The following is a 14,404-nucleotide window of genomic DNA, read 5'->3' on the forward strand; positions in this document are numbered from 1 at the left end:
AGTTAATTACTGTGCAAATTAATTTCCACTTAAGTATTTGATTTAATATAAATAATAATTATTTTTTTTATCGATTTTAATGATTTGTTTAGTTAATTAAATTATTTGCTCATTTAATTTATTCAAATTATTTAATTGATTTAATTTATTTAATTGTATTTAATAATTGAATTAAAATAATTGATTTAATTGATATCATTCATTTAATTGACGATAATTTATTTAATTAATTGAATTCTTTTAATTGACCCAATCTAATTAATCCAATTAATCTAATTAACCTAATTTATTAATTTAATTAAATTAATTTATTGAATACATTCAATTAAATTCATTAATGTAATTGGAATAATTAAAATAATTGATGTAACTGATTGATGTGACTGACTTGACGATTTGACTGATTTGATTGATTTGACTGATTCAATAAATTCTACAGATCAATTTAATTGATTTGATTGATTTCCTAAATATGCCTGGTCTACCCTGTGATCCTAGAGTTGGAAGGGACCGATGAACCCCTGGTTTTCTTCTAAAAGAAGAACTGTATGAATATTTATTAATAATAATAATAAGGATATATCTGAAAAGGAACCCGACATAGATCCCCCAGACCGCCGTCGGTGCGCAGCGCATTAACATGCAGCATACAGTCCGGATCCATCCGAGCTACCTCACAATTTTTTAACGCTAATGAGTTCAAGGGAGGAAATTTGAAAACAATAATTAGAACAGACAAGAAAAAAATACATTAATTTTGATAAAAATTAGAGGTAATCTGAAAAGTTTAATATTTAAGGGTCTTGATTGCCTATTTTTGAAGAAATTGAGGTGTCAAAACATTTCTTAACTCGAACTGATATTTTATTTCATAGTTTCAAAAAATTCTCTCTTTATTATTTATTTGTTCTCTGATAAGTTTAAATTGCAATATAATTGAGGCACAAGTGCTGATACCAGTGAAGGACACATTTCATTAAATTTTTCTTCTCATTTTTTTAAGTTTTTAGTTTTTAGTTGATATCTTGCTTATTGAATCGGATTCAGGAAGCCAAATGTTGCTGATCCAGCGAATCCAGATCTGGATCCTAAGCACTGGCTTAAACTTGTTGCATCCCGACAAACTTTGTTTCAGAATCCATGCTGGGCTTGAAATACCTGTGAAGCATATTATCCCCTGACTCTGAATTATCTGACAAATCTGTTGGAAGAGAATCCATGGATTTATTTGAGGTTGCTTTCATCACAAGATTTCCAACCTAGAAACCCAGCAAATAAAATATTGTTAATAATAGAAATTTCAAGTGACCCACCATGCAAAGATGACAATGTCCGATTCACAACGGTACCCTTATAAGCTTTGTCTGCTCAAGTATGATTAAAATATCAAATTTTAAATTTTAAAAACTTATTATTTTTTGTGGGTTTTCTACAAAAGTGACTTACGAATTTATACTGAAGTACAATGTAGGAAAATGAATCAACCTCTTATAACCGTAGAAAACGACAATAGGATATAAGTTCCACGATTACCATTGTGTAGGAATTGAGATGTTTGCATGGAGGGTCTCTAGAAATCATGCTTTTATCATTTTAATTGTCGAAATTAGAAATTAACTATTACTATATTTAGATATTGCAATCACAAGTTAACCCTTTTTTACTTTAAAATCTGGTTCATGTGCTCTGGTACTGTGCTATTCCTCAAGTGTAATATGGACTTAAACGTGGTCTGTAAACCCTCTGAGTATGTACGTTGTATATAGTACATCGTAAATTAAAACATCACTATTTAGTATGAACCAATTAGTATCTTGCAGACCCTGAAAGCGTTTATATATTTATATCTATCAATTATTACTTATGTTTATGGAGCCCCTATAAGCATGCATGTACATTGTAAGTGTACACTGTTCACCAATTAAGAAATCTTCGAGTTTGTACGCATCGGTAAGAAACCCCTATGACCAAGCACATCAAGAGAAGAAGCAAGGAGAAAGGAATAGAAGGGAGATACAACTGACGCGGCCTGCCCTACCATATGCCCAATGATTATACATGCTTTGCAGACGGGTACTCCATTTGTATAACAAATATTCAGAATAGGTTAGTGTATACGCGGTAATTGTACATCAAACAAATATTTCCTATAAATAGAGTACCGTCTGCAAGCATATATAATCATATGGTAGGTCGAACCGCGTCAGTTATATCTCCCTTCTATTCCATACTCCCAAGACTGCAAAGGAGAACTCCTTGTGTTATAACAAACCCCTGATAAAAAGATCTACCATGTCTGGAAGAAAGGAACCTTCATTAATCGCAAGTTTATTCTCTTCAAGCTCTTCCTGAAATTAATAATCAATTATTCAAAGAATTTAAATCCGTTGCAGAAATAAGACCGGGGTACACATAACATGATAACTCAAACAGATTTGAACAATGCATCTTGACCCCCCCCCCGCACTCAGTGGGGTATTAAAACAAATTTAGTTTAAACCATAATCTCTTATTTAAGAAGTGTATAAGAACAATATATGCAGGATTTTTAAAGGGAGTGACCGGCTATGTAAGGTAGTCGATCTGAGTATGCAGTGTTGTGGAAAACTTCTTTCAGATTCATTTGAGACATATAAAACTTTTTAAAGATCTTTAATTCCTGAGTTTGAGCGCAAATTCGACGTTCAAAACTCCTACTTTGGGGGAGGATACTTTTTCAGAATTAGTTTCTTTTTCATTATTAATTATTTACAAATCTTTAAAAAGGTTAATATGTCTCAAATGAATCCGAAAGAAGTTTTCCACAACACTGCATACTCAGTACGACTACCTTACATAGCCGGTCACTCCCTTTAATAACCAAGAATATTCCCTTTATCCTGTCAAATCTACGAATTAAAAAAATATAAAAATGGATTTTTTAATCTGTATTTTAAAAACTGAGTTGTCATGTAATCCCAAGATTTCATTCAAAATATCAAGATCATTAAGACTCCCTAATCCTATCTCAAGAAGTGATCCGTTGTTCAAATAACATTCTCAGTACAAAATAGTCATCAAAACTTTGTTCGGAGATCATATAAAGCATTAGATTCATGAACTGTATTGCAGTTGTTTGATCCAGTTGATCATCAAGAGTTGATCAGTAAAACCCGGAGTTCTTGAGGCTCCAAAGAGACTAGGATTGTCTCACAAACACAAGCAGGTCAATAAACAGAACAGAACTTATTGAAATGTATTCAGTTGAAGATAATTGATGTTGAAACGCGATTTCAACTGATTGATCATTAGATGCGGAACAGGACTGATACGAGATATCTTTACCAGGGCTTCCTATCTACAGTTTGATCCTTCATCTGATTTTCACCCATCTACACCTCAGTCAGCTTTCACAACGATCTCACGGTGATCTATCGGGATATCACGGTGATCTAACGGAATCTCGCGGTGATCTAACGAGATCTCACGGTGATCTACAGCACACAGCTAGTCTGGAAAACCTCCCAGGTATTGTTTAAATATAACTTGTGACAAATGTTAGATTAACAATAATTTCTATGCAGATTGCAGGCAGAAAGAATCCGAGGACGATTGTACGTATCGTTTCTGTACTACGTATTACTGTTGCTCATGAGGGATTGTATCTAGATCAATTCCAGAAGGTGAATACTTCTGACATTTTAACAATTATTCTTTAAAAGAATAAGATCGCTCTTGACCTGAATTTAAACTAGTTCAGGTATATCCTGATCTACATTCATTCATTCTACAGAATTAAGGAAGAATTGCAGTCCGCTGTGTTCACAGAATATACTTTAAAGGATATTATCTAATAAACCGATTCTACATCAACTCTGTAATATCCACAATGAAAACTAGTTGATTATAGTTCTTTGCATTCGCAGACGAAATTTTACTGACACACGGAGGAAGAATTTACACTAACACACGAAGAACTTGACACCTGAAAAAAGCCCAATAGAAGACTTTCAGATCAGCGTGCGAGAAAACCAAAACCACCATCAAATGTAAGATTTATATAGAAAGCTTGGAACACCATTGTATCTCATAAAATATTCTCATGTGCCTTTTGAAACAGATGTTTTAATCTTTTATAAAGTTTTCTTATAACTCTTCAAATTCTTTTAAGGGGGGGGGTGATATTTTTACCTCCTTCCATCTGATGGTTACTGCTGTCTCCCATTTAAATATATTTGCGTAGAAGCAAAGGAAGTTTATTGTCACAAAAATTCGACCATGAACTAATATGTCCTGACAAACACACACATTTATTATCATTTTTATGAAAATTAATGTATCACGATTTTGAAAATTTTTTTTAATCTAATGTTAAAAATAAATATGGTCTACTTAAATTTTTAAAAAACGTTTTCTCTAAAGTCCTATCATTATTGGAAACTCCTTGCTTCATTAGATCAAAGTTTTTTTTTATTAATTCATTGCTTTCAGATTTGATCTTCTTAAGTCCGTATTCCTAATGAGGTCAAAGTTTGTTAGAGGAATATTTTGGGAAGATATATAATTCTAGTAAAAGAGAATTTGTTAACAAACTTATAAATTTATATAAATACTAGCCTGGGAACCCAGCTTTGCTTGAAAACAAAGTTTGTTGGAGGAATATATTGGGAAGAGAGAGATATAATTCTAATTTTTTGTTAAGTTGTTAACAAACTAATTATATAATTACTAGCTTTGCTTGAAAACAAAGTTTTAATTAAAACAGTCAACCTCTATTAAACTTAGACCTTTTAAACCAAGCTAAGAACATTTTTGTGGTTCTACAGAGTTCCTCAACCAAAACTTCAGGCAATGGAGTTCCTGAGTTATGATCGGACATACAAACAAAAAAACAGAGATTACTACTTTACATATATAGATAAATGTAATAAGTCCTTACCACAAACAAAAATTTTCTAATCCCTATGTCATTGCAACCTGACGGTGTAAACCTTAGATATTTCAAACTTAGATTATTTGATCTAACTGAATTCACAGTTTAGAACATTTAAGGTATGCAACATTGGGTTGCAAAGATACAAAAAATTAAAAACTAAGAATTCTTGACAAAAACCTAATTCTTTTTTAAAGAAGATAAATAATGTTGTGTTCCTTTTGAAGTGCACATGAATAGTCTCCTAGCAGCATCTCGTCTGCTGGAAGGGTTGGGAAATTACGACGAAAATCTTCACAACGTGACCTGAAAATAATAATATCTACCTTAGGATTTATTTCATTTGGATCCGGATCCGGATCCTGGATCCGCCCTGAGAAAATGGATCCGGATCCAGGTCATGAATAATTCTTCAAGATTTAATGATTTTTGTTTCTTCCAAAAATGAAACATTTCTTATTCTTATTTTCTTCTTTCGCTTTTTTATGCTGAAACTCAATTAACCATCAGATTATGAAATATTTAATAAAAGATCTTTAGGTTACAGTTTACATTTGTGTCCTCCGAGAGATCATTTTTAGCTGGTTATGGTTAGCATTTTGCCCCTAGGATCCGGTTACGTGGATCCGCATATTTCCTCTCAAAAAACATATTTTAAGTGTTATCTATTTAAACTTTCCACATCATTGCACAATTAGAAGTTCAAGTTCTTCAAAAATATTGAGAAAAAAAACAGAATGGTGAATGGTGAATTGTAATCAAAATTGGAAATATTCTATTATTAAAAGGATCGATCCATATCCGCGCCAAGATATCAAATTAAAGAAAAGTATGAAAAAGAAAATTGCCAAAAAGAGAGTTGCAGGTTTGCGGAATATTAGCGAGAAACAAAAGCAAAAATATGTGTCAAAATACATATCTCCTTTGTCTACAAGGGATTAGAATACGTAGATCTACAAAAGAGAAACAGAAAACAGATGTATGATCGGTTAAAAAAGAAGATACAACAGTCGGAGAAAAAAATTCCCTGCTCTTTTTTAAATTTTGTTAAAAAAATTTTGTTAAATAAATTTTAAAAAAATCGAAGGAGCTATTGGAAATAACCACTAATAAAGCTAGAAAAGGAGAATAAATTCCATATTATTGATCAGATAAATGTTTCAATAGTATCGCTTTGAATCTGGCATTCACATTGCAATCTTTACATGAAGGGTAACTTCAAATTTCGCTTACATGTTACAGTTCAACAAAATATCCCTTTACCAAAGAGTAAAAAAGGAAGAGATTTTACTTACGTATATGTAGGATTTAAAGCATTATTAATCCACGATTTCTTCTTGCTTCTTAGTTTATCAGAGTTTGCTGAGGTAAAACTACTTCCGGAAGGATTATATCCGGCACTAGAAAGCTTACTGGACACATTTAACAATTATAAACATTGGAACATCTAAGCAAAAATTCGCAAAAAAGTTAAGTAAAAATTTAATTACAAATGGCATTGTATGGTAAACCGATTTTATATTGTTTGTGTGGAGTATTGTTTATCTTGAACTCTTGATATTAATATTCATTGAAGGCACTTATAAAATTACTGCATGGCATAGCAGCCGCGGGATGTAATGAGATAAAAAGTTCGGAATTCAGGGCGTTTTTAAAATGCGAGCAAAATATTTTTTTTTGTTGATAATATTGTCTTTTTATTGATAATATTGTCTTTTTGTTGATAATATTGTCTTTTTGTTGATAATATTGTCTTTTTTGATAAAGTTGTCTTTTTATCAATAATATTGGCTTTTTGTTAAAAATACTGTCTTTTTTGATTACAAAGTATTTTTAATGATAATGTTGTCTTTTTATTGATAATGTTGTCTTTTTGTTGATAATATTGTCTTTTTATTGATAAATAGGTCATTAAGTTGTAATTTTTTTAAAATAATGTCTTCATTGATAATTTCTTTTTCTTTGCTAATATTGTCTTTTTATCTTTAATATTATCTTTTCTTAATAATATAGTCTTTTAGATGTAATGTTTTTAAATATTGTCTTCATTGACCTTTTTTTTTGATAATATTTTCTTTTTTCATTGTCAATAAGTCGTTTAATATAATAGTTTTCTCTAACGATTTTTGAAGAGAATAAACGGCAAACACCCTAGCTATACTATGTAAATGGTAAATGCAATAAATCCGACTGAATGTTATTTAAAAAGAAATGTAAATAATGACGAATAAAAAGAAGTACCTGTTAACGAAGATTGTTTTGGTGACTTAGAATGAGAAGATCTAGAAGAAAAAACAAGTAAAAATTACAAACTTTCAGGGCCAGGCACGTATTTTACACTTTCGAATATTTTTGGAACCTTTCACTTCAAACTATCCATGCAATGGGAATACATAATTCAACAAGAATTTTATAGACTTTCTCACCTGGAGTTATCTGACCCTTGTCCGGAACTATGACCCCCTTTCCCCTTCCTGAAGGAGGGAGCAGGGGGCGTGGTACCTCTAGAGGAACGCCCACTACTATTACTTTGACTAGTAAAAATATTGATTATCGTCAGAGGAGAACTCGGGGCAAGGGGGGGGGGGTCGAATGATTTTTAATGATTTGGGGAAAAAAAATTGATATTCTTTTTACCCAAAACTTATTTGATTTTCCCCTAAAAACCGTTTCATTTATTTCTGCAAATTACCGAATAAAACCACTAAACAAATTTCGCACTAGCCAAAATAACTCTTGTAACAAATATATTATTTTGTAAGGAAAAATGATTTTTCTAGAAAATAAGACATGCCTCCAACATGTTGGAATTTCATCAATGTAATCGTAATTTGTTATTGTTTACTGTAACGAAAGGGTAATGTTTGCATGCAAATTAAATCAAATCATGAGATGTAGGGATTGTTTTATGCTCCACGGGGGGGGGGGGTTAATTCCCAAACTTTTTGTTGGTTTTCAGCCCGGATCTGATTCTATTTGTGTAAATTTGTGATAAATCTTTTTAAATTTTTAGTTCGAGATTAAAGTTTGTTGATGTAGACTAAAAGTTAAAAGAGGAAGATTGTGAAATTATCTAAAAATTACCTAATGTTGGTTCCTGGAGGTAGGTTTACAGGGGTAGAGGATACAGGATAGGTGGAGGGATTGGAGACTCCGGATCCAGTTAAGGAAGGGGTTGATCCACTTCGTCTGGTCAACGCAAGAATATTATTCTCTGTTCAACTTTTATCAACCAATCAATCAATCATATTTACAGAAGGTAGGTTTCTGATTACTCCAAGGACATTATATCAAGAACCTTCATTTCTGTTTTAAAGGAACTAAAATAAAAATTCTACATTGTGATGTTTTATGCTGCTTCTCTTCTGTCGGTTTTTTACATTTCTTGATGTTTTTACAATTCCATGTCATTCATAAAAATTAGGTCTCACACACTTATTCCCTTTTTTCTTTTTCTAAATATTTTGTTATGTTTGGGAACTTTCATCCTTGAATTATTTAAGTATTCTTTGCCTTGATTTAAAGAAGTCTCCAGAGACATGATTTGCATCCGTAGAATATCTAAACAATAATATATTTTTTTAAATAATAATAAAATCAAAATAAATTTTTTGTTTCTACATTTCGCGCATTTTAGAAAGGCATCCATTCGATTTGCCCTAAAAAAAAAACTGAATATTTTAACAGAGAAAAACATGGATTTACCCGGTATCGAATTACGAATTTTTCTAAGTTAGACGGAGAAAAAAAAAAATGATACTGGATGAGCACAATACACACACAAACCTTTTTACAATATTAAAGGAACTGTGAGCGTAATTTCAAATGACCCTATATGCAAAGATGGCAATGCCTGATCAGGCATGAATTAGGTATATTTTCATAATTTTGAAAACATATCATTTTTAATTATGGTTTCTCTATATACAAACTGAATTGCGCATTTCTACTGCAGGTAAATATGTCTGAATTATCAGAACTAAGCACTTTTCACCTAGAAAAAAGACGATATCATCAGATAAAGATTTCCAGGGTACTGTTGTGGAAATTACGCTTACAGTTCCTTTAAAAAACAAATTGTATATTCTACCTATCTATTTATTTATTAAGACTCCCCAATAACACAAGTGTTATCAGGTAACCACCCCTCCCTGCAACCCATAAAATAACCACAATATGATACCCAACTAAAGGGACCTAATTTAATGAATTTTCAGGGTCGTTGAATTGCCTACCGCCTGTTCAAATTTGTATCACCGATTTAAATTCTTCCAGAATCGTAAACTTTGAATCGGTGGTTCAAATTTGAACCGGCAGTAGGTAGTTCACCGACTTAGCTGAAATTCATAAAATTCAGTCCCTGCACATATTGTCTGGATGAATCCATGGAAGAAGTTACCTGTCCTCAGCCTGTGAGTCCAGATAGTCAGGTGTATATGAATTGTCCTGTATACCAGTCATCTTGCAACCTAGATAAGTAGATATATCAGATTTAAACATTTATTCAGTTTTGAGGGAATTTATAAAACCTAATATTTCCCGCTGTAGGGCGAAAAAATGACTTTATCACCCTGCTACTAAAATTGCAAATTTTACACCTAATTTTTTCCGTTGTAGGTTGAAAAAGTAACTTTATCGATCTGCTATAAAATAAGGGGGGGTAACATTGAATTAAACTTTATATATATATGCTATTGTAATGGGTATCATGCGTGCAAATAGGTTTATTTTTACTTTTTCTAGTTTGTTTTTGATCAAAATAAAAGTATTTTCATACCTCGCTACGTTCGGTGTGAAAATACTTACACTTTGATTTTAAACAAGCTAGAAAAATAAAAATCCCAGCAAAAACTTCTTAGCACTTGATAATACCAATTACAATGATATGAATAGATATGAAAAGACAATATGATTTTAAACTAACTTAGATTTATCAAATTTTCAGACCAAAAATATGATTGATTGAAAAAAGCAAAAAAATCAACGTCAAATACACTTCGAAAAAAGAATAAATTGGTTACATTAATTTAAAACAAATAAAATCTGATTGAAATGAGAATAAGAATTTGTGGTCTGTATAATTTTAGACAAAATAATCTTGTTGGTAAAATTTATCTGGTATTATTCTTAACAAATGATTCCAGCAAGGTTAAATTCCACACAAACAAATATGGTTGATAAGTACTGCACAGGATCCGGGTCTGCAATATTAAAACTTCTGCAATCAGAAATCTGGAAACTTGGAAAACTGAGTTGGATCCGCATCCGCATCAAAATAAAATGGGACCTGAGCTGGGAACTTGTTGGTTGAGATAGTTATAATCCCGAACTATTGATCTCGATATACACTGTGACACTTTTAATTTGAGGATCTTTTCCATATCTTCATTTTAGTTGTTTACTCCCTTGATCAAAGCTCCATTCAACCCATACTGGAAGCGATTAACATGCGGGATATCGAATAAATATAAATTAATCTGCAGATTAACAAAAGGTTTATGTCAAGTATTAATCATAATATACACAATACAAGAAGAGTTTTCAGCTCTGAGCTGAAACTTTAGAATGGTGGATATTGAGATTAATGCTTGATCCTCTGTTTTTCTTAATCTCGAGACTAACCTAATCTTGTACTTGTATCCTGAGAAGTGTATAAAATTCAACCAATCAGAGTCATTTTGCGCGCCATTTAACATTAATATAGAGAAACGGAGGGGGGGGGGGCTATCTAATTTAAAAAACGGTTTATGATTTTCTCTACTTTATCCAAGAAAGAACGGTTTAAGAAGAAAATCAAAAGTGTGTCCATTGGATCCTCAGATTAAGTAATCGGGATTAAGGATATCTCATTCTAAAGTTGTCAGCTCTGAGCATTGTATTTGGATTAAAAGTTACCTGTTGACAGTATTTGTCTAATTCTTAAAGAGACCCCTCACATCCTTCTGAAACATTCAACAACAATTTAAACAATTACTTTTAGATGACTTAGCAAGCTAACAATCTCCAAATTACAGATAATCTGCACCATACATCAGAGGTATATATTTTCTTGAAAATCAACCCCCCCCCCTTCCAAGTGTAAAAGGAATGTTAAGATATTTTAAGTTTTTTTCCGCTAAATTAGAAAAGTATCAAAAAGAATTTTTTTAAATCGGGGTTAATGGGAGGGGGGGGGGTTAATCTATTAAATTTATACCCCTGCAATACACTGATCAAAAAGGGGTAATATTATTATCTTACCACATTAATAAGAAATTATTTTTCAAACCGTAGTAGCAGATTGAAAAAAAAAACCTGTGCAACATTTTCGAAACTAGAAAAAATTGCATTATTTTACAAAAATAATATTTTAAAATTTTTGAATGAAAAAGAAATTGGGAAAAACAATAATTAAGTTAATAAATAAAAATACTGTAATCACACAACACACCTAGAGGAATATCACAGATAGAATATGCAAGGTGTCTCAAAATACTTGTAAAAATAAAATAATTATTTAGATGTTCAGTGATGAAAACATTTATTAAAGACCCGCCCTGGTTTTGTATCTCTTCCAAAACAAACTAAAAAATAATAGTGTTTAAAAGATCATTTAGATACTAGTTTTAAAATATAAATTCAAAATGATATCACCATTAACCATTAATAGCCATAACTGTGGACATATACATTGAGGCTTTAAAGTTTAAATAATGTAAAGTTTAACGTCGAAGACATAACCAAGTGATCATATTGGCAACAACTACAGATTCATCCATTTTACTCTTTTTTTAATCATCTTTTCAATTTCTGCAATTTGAGGAGATCATCTAAACTTGAATCTTCACTCCATCCTGCTTCAGTTCCACCCTCACCCCAGCTCTCTAGTTCACTACCTAACGCTGAACAAAAACAAACTATTCAAGAATCCTAGAACCCTTGAGGGGGGGGGGAGTGTCTCATCCTTTAGAACGCAAAATTAACTAAAAATGTATTTTTTCTAGTATCAAAAATCATGGATAAACTTAAGCGATTCCCCTCATTCCAAAAAATGGTTTCACAACTTCATACATTTTTAAAATTATTTTAATACCCCCCCCCCCCCCGAGATAAAATGTATTACCTAGTACTGGATCTGTACACTCTGGGCGTATTGCTAATCTACTAGAAGCGGGTTTTTCCTCTAAATATATTTATGAATAATATTTTTCGTTCAAACTATTTTCTATATTTATGAACAATCTTGAGAACACACCGTTGCCCAGGGTATTCATAGTTGAAACCCGCCGTTTACCTGTATGTAGTCGTAAATTACGATTTTAGCTTTTTCCCCCAATTTAAGTGAACCCATTCAACTTGAAATCTTCAAACCAAACTAAGAACATTTTCGTGGGTTTTCTGAGTTCCCCAGTCAACATTTTAAGTGAATCGGTCAAGGGGTTCCTGGGTTATGACTGGACAAACAAGTAAACAGACAAACAGAGATTACAACATTATTTGAACATAAACTTAGATATGATCTTGAACAAAATTGATCTTATACCTTTTCCAACAAATATTTTCTTCTGTTTTCTAATTTTTGGCGCCATATCTACAAATAGATCCATCATCTCCTCAGGTTCAGGTTCTTCAGATTTCTAAACAATTTAAAAATATAAATATTGATATTAAAGGCAGGGGCGTACTAGAGGTTTAGCCTTGGGGGGTGAGGTTTTGGCGTGCGTGAGCGCGCGATTTTTTTTTATTCACCCCACTAGCGGTCGTTGTTCACACCCCTAATAAACCAGTATTAAGAAGAAAGTTCAGTTTTAAACTCTATATTAACCCTATAAAGGCACGTATTTTAAATCCATTTTTCACAGGGCTTTTCAAAAATGTAATTTTTAGATCTGTAGTTTAAATAACAAAAGTTTATGGGCTATCTTAAATTTGTTTACACCAACCGGCTTCTTTTCTACCCTATGCAATTTAAAAATTGCAAAAAATCGTTTAAAAAACTTTCCTTACCCCTATTAGAGTTGGGGGGTGGGTGCTTTCCGACCCCCAAAACCTTACAGTGGTTTTTTCTAAATAACCTTTGAACTTCATAGTTGTGAGCAAATTTTGCTCAAAAAAATGTTTATGCATAGGGTAGAGTAGAGGACAGTCAAACGGCGGGACGGTGTTTCAAACAAATGTATACTTTGTTTCAACAAAAACGATCAACCAAAATTATCAAACATTATATTTTGAATTGGCTCATAATAAAGTTTCTTTTGTGTTTTATATTAAGCTGAACCATCATACATTATTATTTTGTATTTTGTGTTTGAAAATAAATACTCTAACTTTAAAAAATGGTTAATATATTTTATTAATTAAGATACAAAGCTAACATTTATAAATTTGAAAAGTTCTTGGAAAATGGATTTATATTATCATGCGTCATATGTTCTTTGTTTCTATGAGAAAATGTTCCCAACCCTGCAGTGCACCCCCTTTTCCTAAACATTGTTCCCCCTTTAAGTTATTTGTTCCTACCGGACCACTGCTCCTCCAAATATCCAACCCTGCTCCCCCATTTCGCAACCCCGTGAAATTTATTTAATTGAATAATGCTCTCTTTAACTCTGGGTCAAACATCTTGAACTCAGATATGGAGTTTAAATAAACCCCGATAATAAGATTAAGGTCTAATGAAAGAATTTGAGAAATCATCATGAAATGGACAAATTGTCAATTGATAAGAGAAGAATATAAATGTAAGTTTATATACTAAGGTGTGGGGGGGCCTAGGGGGGTTACACAGGGTTGTCGCCCCCCCCGTATGCCCCGGATTAAAGGGACTGTAGACGTGATTTCAAGTGACCCTCTAATTAGAAAGTGTCGTACGATGTCCGAACAACAATGTTTCCCTTTAACCCTTCGTTTGAATCAAAAGGAAAAAAATATTCTTTTCTTTTTTTTATCTGAAAACTGATCATTTTCTTTGGCGGATAAGTGCGGCATGGAGAGAAGGAATGAAATTAACAGAATAGAAACAGCCTTGCATTTTCTGATCAAAACATTTTCTGCTCAAAACATTTTCTGATTAAAACATTTTCTGCTCAAAACATTCTTTGATTAGAACCTTTTCTGATAAAACATTTTCTGATCAAAACATTTTCTGATAAAAACATTTTCTGATCAAAACATTTTCTGAAAAAAACATTTTCTGATCAAAACATTTTCTGATCAAAACATTTTCTGCTCAAAACATTTTCTGATTAAAACATTTTCTGCTCAAAACATTCTCTGATTAGAACCTTTTCTGATAAAAACATTTTCTGATCAAAACATTTTCAGATCAAAACATTTTCTGTTCAAAACATTTTCTGCTCAAAAATCAATCATTAGATATCTTTCTTCCACCCAGGAAATTTGATTATTTTAAATTATGGTTTCTTTGAGGTACACTAAACTTGACATAGAGGTACACTAAACTTTACATAGAGGTACACTAAACTTTACAAGAGGTACACTAAACTTTACATA

General features: G+C 31.9%; 3 protein-coding genes and 1 long non-coding RNA gene across 4 annotated transcripts; all 4 read right to left on the minus strand.

The window, feature by feature from the left end:
* Window positions 1-462: 462 nt before the first annotated feature.
* On the minus strand, window positions 463-2,360 carry LOC111707689 (uncharacterized). The gene is made up of 3 exons (XR_002766501.1): window positions 2,292-2,360; window positions 1,159-1,259; window positions 463-532 (listed from the first exon to the last, which is right to left on the minus strand). It is a non-coding gene; the product is annotated as an uncharacterized LOC111707689 (long non-coding RNA).
* Window positions 2,361-3,618: 1,258 nt separating this feature from the next.
* On the minus strand, window positions 3,619-6,324 carry LOC111707687 (GRAM domain-containing protein 1B; the record flags this gene model as incomplete). The annotated part of the gene is given in 4 exon segments (XM_023480827.1): window positions 3,619-3,672; window positions 4,171-4,272; window positions 5,131-5,218; window positions 6,208-6,324. Coding segments are annotated over 4 exon segments (361 nt in total), but the record flags the coding sequence as incomplete, so codon positions are not given.
* Window positions 6,325-7,094: 770 nt separating this feature from the next.
* LOC111707699 (uncharacterized) lies at window positions 7,095-10,895 on the minus strand. The gene is made up of 6 exons (XM_023480838.1): window positions 10,808-10,895; window positions 9,312-9,381; window positions 8,426-8,473; window positions 7,997-8,101; window positions 7,339-7,446; window positions 7,095-7,194 (listed from the first exon to the last, which is right to left on the minus strand). Exons 2-6 carry the CDS (start codon window positions 9,371-9,373, stop codon window positions 7,110-7,112), a joined length of 408 nt encoding a protein of 135 aa, XP_023336606.1. The 5' UTR covers window positions 9,374-9,381; window positions 10,808-10,895; the 3' UTR covers window positions 7,095-7,109.
* On the minus strand, window positions 10,853-12,528 carry LOC111707698 (uncharacterized; the record flags this gene model as incomplete). Its single annotated transcript, XM_023480837.1, is given in 4 exon segments — window positions 10,853-10,931; window positions 11,109-11,793; window positions 12,015-12,074; window positions 12,435-12,528. Coding segments are annotated over 3 exon segments (261 nt in total), but the record flags the coding sequence as incomplete, so codon positions are not given.
* Window positions 12,529-14,404: the final 1,876 nt, after the last annotated feature.

The sequence above is a fragment of the Eurytemora carolleeae genome, unplaced genomic scaffold (assembly GCF_000591075.1).
Source record: "Eurytemora carolleeae unplaced genomic scaffold, Eaff_2.0 scaffold796, whole genome shotgun sequence".
Classification (NCBI taxonomy): Eukaryota; Metazoa; Arthropoda; class Copepoda; order Calanoida; family Temoridae; genus Eurytemora; species Eurytemora carolleeae.

Excerpts from the sequence above, each read along its gene's own strand:
- LOC111707699 (XM_023480838.1), bottom strand. The coding sequence starts at position 9,373 with ATGACTGGTATACAGGACAATTCATATACACCTGACTATCTGGACTCA. Across the intron at positions 7,447-7,996 it reads CCTCCAGGAACCAACATTAG|TCAAAGTAATAGTAGTGGGC; the intron begins GTAATTTTTAGA and ends TATTTTTACTAG. Across the intron at positions 7,195-7,338 it reads CAAGGGTCAGATAACTCCAG|ATCTTCTCATTCTAAGTCAC; the intron begins GTGAGAAAGTCT and ends TTTTTCTTCTAG.